This window comes from Thermobia domestica, chromosome 14 (genome assembly GCF_964235325.1).
Source record: "Thermobia domestica chromosome 14, izTheDome1.hap1.1, whole genome shotgun sequence".
In the NCBI taxonomy this organism is placed as follows: Eukaryota; Metazoa; Arthropoda; class Insecta; order Zygentoma; family Lepismatidae; genus Thermobia; species Thermobia domestica.
The window spans coordinates 74,402,345-74,414,179 of NC_137467.1; the positions used below are offsets into that span (position 1 = coordinate 74,402,345).

The 11,835-nt window shown below is 35.9% G+C and overlaps 1 protein-coding gene across 1 annotated transcript in view; it reads right to left on the bottom strand.

The window, feature by feature from the left end:
• The window catches only part of LOC145669789 (tubulin alpha chain), a 31,000-nt gene extending 23,278 nt beyond the window's left edge, over positions 1–7,722 (bottom strand). The window contains exon 1 of the mRNA XM_081738131.1: positions 7,565–7,722. Within this exon, the coding sequence (XP_081594257.1) occupies positions 7,565–7,567 (3 nt within the window). The 5' untranslated portion in view covers positions 7,568–7,722. The remainder of the gene's footprint in view (positions 1–7,564) is intronic.
• Between the last annotated feature and the right edge of the window lie 4,113 nt (positions 7,723–11,835).

An 11,835-nucleotide genomic window follows, 5' to 3' on the forward strand; every position in this document is an offset into this window, starting at 1 on the left:
TCCGCCTTCAGGTCGGTACTTAAAGATAAAACCGTACTGTGTCATCATAATTGAATATCTTCCTTTATTGATTGATTTATTTATTTTTATATCCATATTGGACATGGACAGGACATAGACAAAGAAACGTGACTGGTACAGATGGAGAGAATACAAAACACACAATGCAAGAGAAACTACTCAACAAGGAAATAACAATACCTGAACTTGACTAAACATTTCCCTAACGAAATCATTTTATGTGTATACGTATGTATTCAGTACTAAATATTACTACTAATACTTTATTTTTTAAAAAACAATGGAATCAAAATTTATCTTTAAGGTTTAAACCTTATCAATGGTTTAAATCATAGCATGTAAGCTTTTTCGTAAGTGGTTCCACTTCTGCTATAATTTTTAATATTTAATTCTCAATCTGTTTCACATTGTTTGGTTTCTCTCTTGTTCTTAAGCGTGTTATTCCACTTGTAACTGGTTAATTTCTAGTGTTATTTGCATACTTGAAATTTTAAGCTGTTTCATATTTAGTTTATTACCTGTATTATGTATTAAAGCATTTTAGGCTATTTGTTAATGGTTATACGATTGCTATTATTTTTACACTTTAAAGCTGAAGCTGTTTCACACTGTTTGGTTTCTCATGTGTTTTAAAGTATGTTACCCCAGTTTTTATTAGTTATATTCCTGCTATTATTTTCACACTCTACATCTGAATGTGCTCTGCGTTGTTTGGTTGCGATGTGTTTAGAATACAATCGAGTAAGTTTCTCTAGTTACCATATGTTTGACGGAGTTTTCCATATCACTAGCAGTCTTAACACCTGTATTACGTTCACGGCAATTGATACATGATCTACCATCACCGAATAAAGGGTATTGATTGATAACACATCGCAACATAGACCTATGTGAAATAAATATGTTGATTTTGAATATAACAGATAATTCAATTCTGAAATAGGCTACTTCCTCACAAACTCACTCCTTTTATAAATACCACTATCAGGCCTGCTCTCCCGTCCGTCCTTTTGCTTCACGAACACCGCTACAGCCGGTCTTCGGTCATAGTTTGCAGTAGCGTTCCATTTACTGATATTCGTTCTATTTTGTCGTGTTTTCACTCATCGACAACGATGAATATTTCGAAGCTGATTATTGTATGAAACAGCTCATTCAACTGACATGCTGTGAGGCGATATTGCAAGTAAGGCAGCAAGAAGTTTCTGCAGCATTCCTGAGGAGACTGGTAATAGTCTCCTTAGTCTCACAGAATATTGCATTCCTGCATCAGCATATCCACTAGTAATGGTACTTCAATTCCTGGTCAGCTGTGGCATACATTTGGCTGTACTCCTTTTCCAATATTGCTTCTACTAATGGATGAGCAGTATTTATCATCGACTGTGCTGAAGATGCGAACAAAGTAATCTGAATGGAGCTGAGAATGCCGTAACTTTTTATGTTCAGTCGAATACCAAGGAAGTTTAAGCAAGACTGCACTATTTCTCTTCGAACAGCTTCCCAGTTTCTGTTCTGACGAGTCACATGCTTATTATCAGTTGTACGGCACTGGCGCCTCTGTTCATTGTCATCCACGTCCTTGCTAACTATGCAGTCCTCCTTGCCACCAGAAAAGGGATTCTCCAACATTAAAATGTTTCCTTAATGCTGCATCCCTTGCTGTAAGAACATCAGGCAGTAGAAAATCAGACCGTGGAAGAATTTTCTGCATCTGCTGGAAGATACTGGTGATATCAAACATGAGAACTGTTAGCTTAAACTGCATGAAATTTTCTGCCCAAGGCGACAATCAATGCATGCAAGTGTTCAGCAAATCGTACCTCTAAGTAGGCAGGAGAGATATAGAAGTTAGGCATTATTTTGTGCAACATTTTTGTATTTATTTTCAATGTTCTGAAGTACGTTGCTACAATTTTCAAACTTGACAGCCAATGTGCCATTTCAGGGACAGTCCAACAGGTCCTCCATTGCAAGATCGGATCTGTGGCAATTGTCTCCAGAAAACATACAAGCAGAAAAAAAAAACATTTCAATCTAACTAATTCTGTCGATCTAGTTCCTTCCTATTTACCTTAAACTCCTTTTCAATAGACAGGTTACCTTAACCTCAAATATGTTCTAACACATGGGCCTACATTATAGATGACAGAGGACAATCCTGGCTTTGACTTCACATAGCTACATTAATCATTCGGCGTGAGAAAGTTTCCTTAAAAAGCCATCTGCGTCGACACTCTGAATCAGCAGCTCCTGTTTGCTATACATCTCGCAGTTTTCGATCTAAGTTTGTCAGGTCAGAAACACAATTGGCTAACGTCGCAACGCAAAGTGTTCCCCAAAAGTGTAAAAGTTCTATTCACAATATTTTATCAGAAATAATGGGCCTTATGCAGAGACGTTTTAAAGGGTGATTAGTGTCATACTTAAGAGTTCGACTAACATATGTTTGCTGCAGTAGTCAGGCCTTTAGCATGGCGCTAATCATACTCAAAATTACTCTGCATAAGGCGGAATTAGTTTTAATTGTAACGAACCAAAACAGTGCTGTAAGAAAAAAAAAATAAGTAAAGATTCCATTTCATAAAAATTAAATATCCAAAGAGCAAGTTGTTTTCTTTGTTATTTTCTCTCAGAGAGTATCCAAAAGGTAAGCCAAAAGTCATTTGAACCATTACATGTGAAAGTTCGGCTTCAACCTTTCTAACTCCTTAGGCGGACTATTAACTTTCTTTGTATTAGAGCAGAATAAAAGTGCTATCATTACGAGATAGACAAATGAGTACGCGAAACGATGGAAAGAGGAATAGCTGAAATTTCAAGAATGAAGCTATCCACAGAATACAAGCTAATACATATAGTCACAAAGCCAAAGTATATTGAAGTAATTTTAAATTTACAGTAATTCAAGTAATTTATTATTCAAGTACTCTTCTAGTAATTTAAAAAATTATGAATTGCACTGGGTATCCCAAACTGCTGGGCCTGGGTATCCAAGTGCTGGGCCTGGGTATCCATTTGGATACAAAAAGGTAGCTTAAAAAATGATTGCATCAACACATACATGTGCGTAAAAAAAAAAAAAAAAAAAAAAAAAAAAAACTACATTCCAAATCACCCGTCTTGGTTGTTACACAATGCACGATGAACACAATATACTTCCACATGAGACGAAACAATGCTTATTAATGTCATACGTTCTGGAAAGCAAACCTTGAAACCCGCCAGATGTAGGATCATATGTAACAGAAGCCAAAAGTAAAGATCGTCAAAACAAACAGCTTTGCCAGTTCTATACCCTTAGTCGAGTGGAAAGTCCGGGAGTTTTTCCGCGGGAAATTTCTTAAAAATTGTTAATATAAAAAAATCTATCTTAGAGCATTTTCTACAATACAACATAAGGGTTTCTTCATTTTCAGAAAGTTGGGGAGGGGGAAAAGCCTCTGCATGCCACCCGTAACTACGAAAAGTTCTCCCATGGTTTTGAGTCATTATGAAAATAGAAATGCAATCTTTTAGGCAACATAGGCATACATCTTCACTGTATTTCAACATTTAGATGAGTGATATGTAGAGTCAAAATCGTAACATACCACCTTTGTTTTTTGTTCACTTCGAACACTGGTTCCACTCTTTAGAATACTCCTCTTTAAACTTGCATACACGCCTAGGTATTGATAAGTAGATAGCACGGAACGTAATAGAATAATTAGTTTTCACAAAAACAACCGCAACACGTCCCGTTTTATTTCAAGTTTGACTCACTTTGACAGAAGATAATATTTACAGAAAGATAGGCAGCTACAATATTCAACTCATATCGAGTTTTCGCCTGAAGCGATCAAATCTGTCACCGGCAGGATTTATAACACTCAGCATCGGATGTCAACTCCCTTTACGAGTTTTGCTTTTTCTTACTTTTAAAGATTATTTCATTTACAACTAGTTTTCTTTTTACTTTCACTTTTATACTTTTATCCCTCTTTCGTAAATAGAAGTAGGTTACATCTTAGTCAAATCACGAAAACATTGTACTGTACTGACGACAGGGTCTCAATCTTCCACCGCCCAAAACAGCAACATCAGGTTGCATTTCTTTTTCATAAGGCTATCAGCCTCTTGCACTGTCCTGTCGTCTGCAGAGTGGGGGAGGCCTGGGAGGGTAAAGAGTGCAGCCACCACATCCACCATCGCAAACGTCGTAATGACGTTGCTCAGTAATTAGATATATTCTAATATAATCACATAGCTTAGAACATAATATAAATTCGGAAATTTTAGCGATTGGAAAGGTTTTCTTTTTTGTACCCAATGTAAATACGGGTCATTTTGGCGTCCCGGGAGATTTTTTTCGGGACACCGGGAATGGTAGTGAAAAACGGGACGGTTGGTCACACTACCTTCCATCCATAGTTCCGTACCACACAAATGCTATTATGAAATACGATTTTTTTAACGAGTTACGTAAAAACAAAAAAAAAAAAAAAAAGATTCATTAAACAATTATCACATAAGTACGTAATTCTATAAAATGAATATAAAGCATACTTGTCTGTCTGGTTCTTTCTGTCGATTTGCGGGGCCTAGGGACAAAAATAAATTGAAGGATCAAATCAGGCGCGCCCCCAGAATTTTTTGCTGGGAGGAATTTAAGGCTTTGAGCGGGAATCCAATAATACAAGCTCTACGTCTATGTAGGATTAAATTGGTATTATTCTACACCCGAAAAGACTAATTGAAAAACTTCCACATTTTTAGAAAAAAAAATTAAAGAACTGTAGGTTTTAAAAGGAGTAATGACGAAGGGTAAGATCAAATGTTCATGTAATACCAATCATTTCGGTGTCGTCCTACTTGCGACAGTCCTATTAGCGACAGGAACTGTTAACTGCCCTATGAGTCACCGATTCGTTCATACTAAGATAACGGAAGAAGGTCCTCTTTTAACTTGCTTCATGCTAATGTGATTTAGAACCTAACAAAATGTACTATGAAAAATTTCGCGCCACCGGAATACGTGAGAATGCTCTCATTACATTAACAATCATATACGTTTTTCCTAATATATTTTTTGAATTCATTTCTTTGAATACACTGACTATATCAAGGGGAACACTAACTAAATAGAGTAGCTCCGTCTTTGTCTATGATTCTAATAGAATTAAAAATTGCATGTTAAAATGATACGGAGCATAAGTTAGATTGAATATGTTTATGGCATAAGAAATATCAGAAAGAGGTAAGGGCGCCCGAAGAAAATTTTAGGGAGGGGCATCTCCATAGTTGCGATATCACTTCTGGTTTATCAGGTATTTAATATACGTGGTTTGCTATATTACGTATACATTTTCGTGAGCAAGGGGGTCGACCCCTGCCTTCCCATCGGGCACCCATGGAAAGAAGGTGTTCATTTGAGGATCTCAAAGAAATCTAAAAACACGGTGTATTCGAAAAAAAAAATATTACACAAGTTACAAATCTCTGGCAGGACTTAACAGCCCGTCTGGTTATGAAGGATTATTTCAGATTGCCATACAAGCTTTTATGTATAAGTCAAAACAAGGGAGGAAGGCAAATTAAGCAATTAGTTTACGTTTTAGTAGCTTACAATAGGGGGAAGGTAGTTTAAAGAGTTTACCTTTTGGATTGTTTAGAGTGAACTGCATTGTAATTGGTGGAATTGGTTGAGAATAGCCAATCAGATTTAAGGGATCTCAAAAGCTGTCTTATCCTTGACTTATTTTATTCACAGTGTCATTGGAAGTCTAAAAAGTAGATAGTTGGTGAAACTTACACGTTTTCAAAATAAAATACATTAATGTGCTTAGAGTAATTCGATTTGAATCAAATTAAGTACAGAAAGCAAAGCTTTTGAAGAAAGGGGATATCGCAACATGATTTTCAATAATTACATAGAAATATACTTTTCATGGAAATATCCCTGTTGTCTCGTTAAGTTATTTGGAATGTTTTTTGTCAAATTAACTCAAAATTAAAATAAGTTTTATTTGCACTCAGTAGAGGAAATATATATTTGGCATCAACACTGGCACGTACACATTTCATACCAAGGTTGTTCAGGCGCTAATAGCGCCAGAGGCAAACATATTTTATGAGATTGAATCCCATCTTCCATTATCTCAATGTAAATGAATCGGTCGCTCATAGGACAGATAACAGTTCCTGTCGCTTCTAGGACTAATTCATCATTTCCATTTAATTATAGTTCTATTGAGAATTTGTACAAATGTAGAGTCAGGAAGTTGTTTGGGGGGAAGGTCCAGACCTGGTGCGCCCCCTGGATTAAATGAATTCCGCAACCAGCATGAATAAATTACTTCTGACAATCAGACTTTTTCATATCAATGATATGTTTTACCTCACCTATAAGAGCAATTCGCGACATTAACAGTATAGGGTGAGTGTGCCTAAAGTCAGCAGTCTCCAGTAGTCAGCCACTTTTCAGTAAAAAACAGCACTTAAGTAAGCATGCGGTAGACTATTAAGTAGTCAACTAAAACTTAAATCAGAGCTCCAGTAGTAAATCTCATGTGTTCTGGCCTGGAATTTAACGCATATCGCATGTCTTGTGCACATGGATACTTCTTACTATTGCACTACGTAGAAAATGTATGGTATTTCATGTAGAAGTGGTAATAGAACACAGAAGAAACGCAGATCAGGGGGTTCTCATGTATACTATTACCATCCCACGATTGTGTCTTAGGCTAAGGAAGATAATGATTAAATCTAGTGAATGATGAAGAATTGGGGGATGATAATGTAGGAGGAAACAGTATTACCCCGAGAAAACCCACGGACACTGTTGTCCACCACAAACTTGCTTGGTCGGGAATCGAACACAGACTCCACACACCAGAGGTAAGCGCCCTTCCCTATCCCTCCGATTTTTTGGAGCAATAATGGCCAAGAAATACTAAAATTTGAAATTGAGGTTTCCTTTTGTCCTATAAGCAAACCGAAAGTTTTGTTTTCTTTGAGCAAAATACAAAATTTTAGTGGGGGTTGGGTCCTCATTGATTACACTTCAGCTATGAGAATGGCCACAACAGGCCATACATGACAAAAAGAACAATTTGACTAACCTTGTCTATACTGAATATGAGCGCACTTTTTTTTTTCTGAACTGTTCTGTTCGAATATGTTCCTGGTCCTACTCAATCGCCTACAACAAATTCTGTATGTATGCCTATATTTATATTTTTGGTGCCTGCTGTCGAAGTTTTATTTTCTTTGATTTTAATATTCACAAACAGTTCATTTTCCTTTTTATCATTACAGTATAAACACACATTTTTATCATTAACCCTACCAAATAAGTATTTTGTTTCAATAGTATCTCACCTTCCCAATTCAACAGTGCAGACCACAGTTTTCAGTTATCACTATCATTTATATCAATACGAAGAAAAAAAATAATAAAACTGTTTATATACGCACATAATTGTCTTATTTCTGTTGATTAAAAGTAAACCAAATTATTGAAAAACACAAAGTCATTTTCATTAGTTTATGCTCTTACCATGGTTCCAGTATATTCTTCCTTCTCCGGTATCTTCGCTTCACTTCCAATTAGAACTCTCAGTCTGTCACGTCGTGCGACTGAAAAACTTGTAGAGGGCGCTCAAACTTTAATACGTCACATCTCCGTAGACTTAACGACCAATCATAGGACTTGATCGTAAAAGCTCAACGAGTTAAAATAAAACTCATGCATGTAAGTTTTCTTCCAGAAAAATCTTTCTGGGTGGGAGGGTATGGTTGGGGGGGAGAGTGATCGGAATTCTCAGAGGCGTATTTGTAAAGGCCTATAGAGCTTGAGATCCTCTAACCCTGAAAAGTTAATGCTTTCTGCTAAGTTTGTTTACACTTTCAATGAATAACTTAAAACTATAAAGAATATCAAAAAATATAAAAATTAAAACAAGTAGTATCTTCACATCGCTATCATACGAAATAATAATTGCTTTCAAGACCTTTTGTATAGTGTCTGAATTAGGGTGCCGAACAATTATGGCTTCATAAACTGCGCACTAAAATTTCTGGTTTAGAAAGAAAAAGACCCGGAATCGGTTATTATTTAACAACATTTTGTAGACATTATCAGGCTTACTTCCTACAAGTTTGATATTTTTCATTGCTTCTAACTTATTCATTATTATTATTATTATTATTATTATTATTATTATTATTATTATTATTATTATTATTATTATTATTATTATTATTATTATTTGTAAGTGGGGATGACCTTACCAACGAGTTTTAAGCTATAGTTTTTCTATTCGATGTGCAATACATAATGCCATAATAAAACTAGGTCTATTGCTAGTTTGAAATAAAATGAAAAAAATAAAACGAAATCTTTCAATTTAAGTACCATGATTATGCCCTGTAGGCTAAGGAAAACAATGATTAAAGCAAGTGAATGATGATGGAAGGATTGGTGGAATGAGAAAGTAGGAGGAAACGGAAGTACCCCGAGAAAACCCACGGACATGATGTTGTCCATCACAAAATTACTTTGGCGGGGATCGAACTAAGGACCCCATGCACCAGAGTAAGCGCTCTACCAGTAAACCACCGTGCCCCCTTTTCTAATAGATATGTAATACATAATGCTATAATAAAGCTAGGTTTATTGTTATTTTGGACTAGCAGCGTTCACCCCGCTTCGCTGCGGTCACCCCGGAACGCAATAAACTTTGTTACTTAGATAATTTTTACTTTTTCGCTTTCAAGTGATATGATAAAAACCATAGAAGATTGCAGTAAATCTTAACATTATATCGCCTGTCATTTATGTTAACCCGCCCCGCTTCGCTGCGGTCATCCCGGTGCTGGCATATTGTAAAAGTGTCTGTAAAAATAAGCAAATCAATTAAAAAATTTTAAACAGAAGATTCAAGCTATTTTCCGCTGTATATCGCCTGTCATTTATGTTAACCCGCCGAGTGACACGGTCATGCGGGTTGCATATAAATACGTTTATTTTTACCTATGATGAACTAATAACAAAGGATTTGTACGTTATGGACACTTGAATGGTCAATTATCTCAAGACACTGGTAATTAAAAATTAAAGTGATATGATAAAAACCATCTAGGGTCCAAATCCTAATAACCCCCCAAAAATGAAAGAAATTGGTTCAGCCGTATTAGCGTGATGAGCGGACAAAGGATTTTGTACGTTCTCTTTTATATATATAGATTTAGGCAATGTGTCCGAAACAAAATCCTAAATGCAACACTGGTGTTACTGTTTTAAAATAATGAAATTTTGAGCTATATTCTATGGATACCCAATAAAATAACACAAGATAAAAATGCTACGTCTTTTTACTGTTTTGTTTCTCCTTGCTTTTAAGAAAAGCACAAGAATATGTGTACATGTTCAATTGATTATTAAATAAATTCGAATGTAGTAAATAATAAATCTTATTATGATGCAAAAAACACTTAAGCCAAACACATATTTACCATGATTTTAAAACTAGGCTTCTCTTAACTCACCCAGGTTTTCTCTAAATGTAAAGCAGACCAAGAAATTTTAGTGAGAGCTAGACCTAATATCGAAAGCTTTTCACAAAGTAGCGGTTTCTTACAGTAGTTCTAAGTCAGAAAACTATCTAATTTCCAACTAACAATTTAGTTTCCAACTTGAATATCTTAATACTAAGCGGTTAATTTACCAAAGAATTAAATACTTCGAAAATACTTATTAATTTTGTAATGATCATTTTGTAATAATTCTTGTAAAGGCCTTGCTCATTTAAACTAAACAGGTCTTTGTCTTTTGGATGCATACCACTTAAGAATTTAAAACTATTTCGAACATCTCCTTCAATAGAAAACATCATGCAGTCATGGGGGGGGGGGCAGTGACTCAATGGTAAAGCGTCTACCTTTGGTCCTTGGTTCGATCCCCGCCCAAGTAAGCTTGTGGTGGACAACATCGGTCCATGGGTTTTCTCGGGATACTTCCATTTCCTCCCACATTCCCATTCCACAAATTCATCCATCATCATCATCATTCACTTTCCTTAATCATCCGTTTCCCTTAGCCTAAAGGATATAATCGTAGGACTTTAAACTGAATTTCATGCCGTCGTCCAATGTCAATCGCCTTCGATTCGATTTCTTATTGCTGTTATTATTCGAATCGTTGAGCTGAAAGATCTTTCAACAGTAGAAGTTGACGTAGGCACAGTTAATATTTTCACACATATGTTTTTTTTAATCTTTCAGTTTTACGTCCCACGATTTTACCGGTTAGGTTAAAGGAGACTGTGATAATGAGAAATGAATGAAATGGTGGAATGAATAAAGTGGGAGGAAACGAGAGAACCCCAAGAAAACCCATGAACATGGTGTTTGTCCATCACAAAGTCTACTTGGCGCGGTCTGGAATGGAACCAAGGTCCCCATGCAGCAGAGGTGAATGCTCTATCAATGAGCCTCCGTGGCCCATGCGCTTTATAGTTTATCATAATCTAGGGTCCAAATCCTAATAACCCCCCAAAAATGAAAGAAATTGGTTCAGCCGTATTAGCGTGATGAGCGGACAAAGGATTTTGTACGTTCTCTTTTATATATATAGATTTAGGCAATGTGTCCGAAACAAAATCCTAAATGCAACACTGGTGTTACTGTTTTAAAATAATGAAATTTTGAGCTATATTCTATGGATACCCAATAAAATAACACAAGATAAAAATGCTACTTCTTTTTACTGTTTTGTTTCTCCTTGCTTTTAAGAAAAGCACAAGAATATGTGTACATGTTCAATTGATTATTAAATAAATTCGAATGTAGTAAATAATAAATCTTATTATGATGCAAAAAACACTTAAGCCAAACACATATTTACCATGATTTTAAAACTAGGCTTCTCTTAACTCACCCAGGTTTTCTCTAAATGTAAAGCAGACCAAGAAATTTTAGTGAGAGCTAGACCTAATATCGAAAGCTTTTCACAAAGTAGCGGTTTCTTACAGTAGTTCTAAGTCAGAAAACTATCTAATTTCCAACTAACAATTTAGTTTCCAACTTGAATATCTTAATACTAAGCGGTTAATTTACCAAAGAATTAAATACTTCGAAAATACTTATTAATTTTGTAATGATCATTTTGTAATAATTCTTGTAAAGGCCTTGCTCATTTAAACTAAACAGGTCTTTGTCTTTTGGATGCATACCACTTAAGAATTTAAAACTATTTCGAACATCTCCTTCAATAGAAAACATCATGCAGTCATGGGGGGGGGGCAGTGACTCAGTGGTAAAGCGTCTACCTTTGGTCCTTGGTTCGATCCCCGCCCAAGTAAGCTTGTGGTGGACAACATCGGTCCATGGGTTTTCTCGGGATACTTCCATTTCCTCCCACATTCCCATTCCACAAATTCATCCATCATCATCATCATTCACTTTCCTTAATCATCCGTTTCCCTTAGCCTAAAGGATATAATCGTAGGACTTTAAACTGAATTTCATGCCGTCGTCCAATGTCAATCGCCTTCGATTCGATTTCTTATTGCTGTTATTATTCGAATCGTTGAGCTGAAAGATCTTTCAACAGTAGAAGTTGACGTAGGCACAGTTAATATTTTCACACATATGTTTTTTTTTAATCTTTCAGTTTTACGTCCCACGATTTTACCGGTTAGGTTAAAGGAGACTGTGATAATGAGAAATGAATGAAATGGTGGAATGAATAAAGTGGGAGGAAACGAGAGAACCCCAAGAAAACCCATGAACATGGTGTTTGTCCATCACAAAGTCTACTTGGCGCGG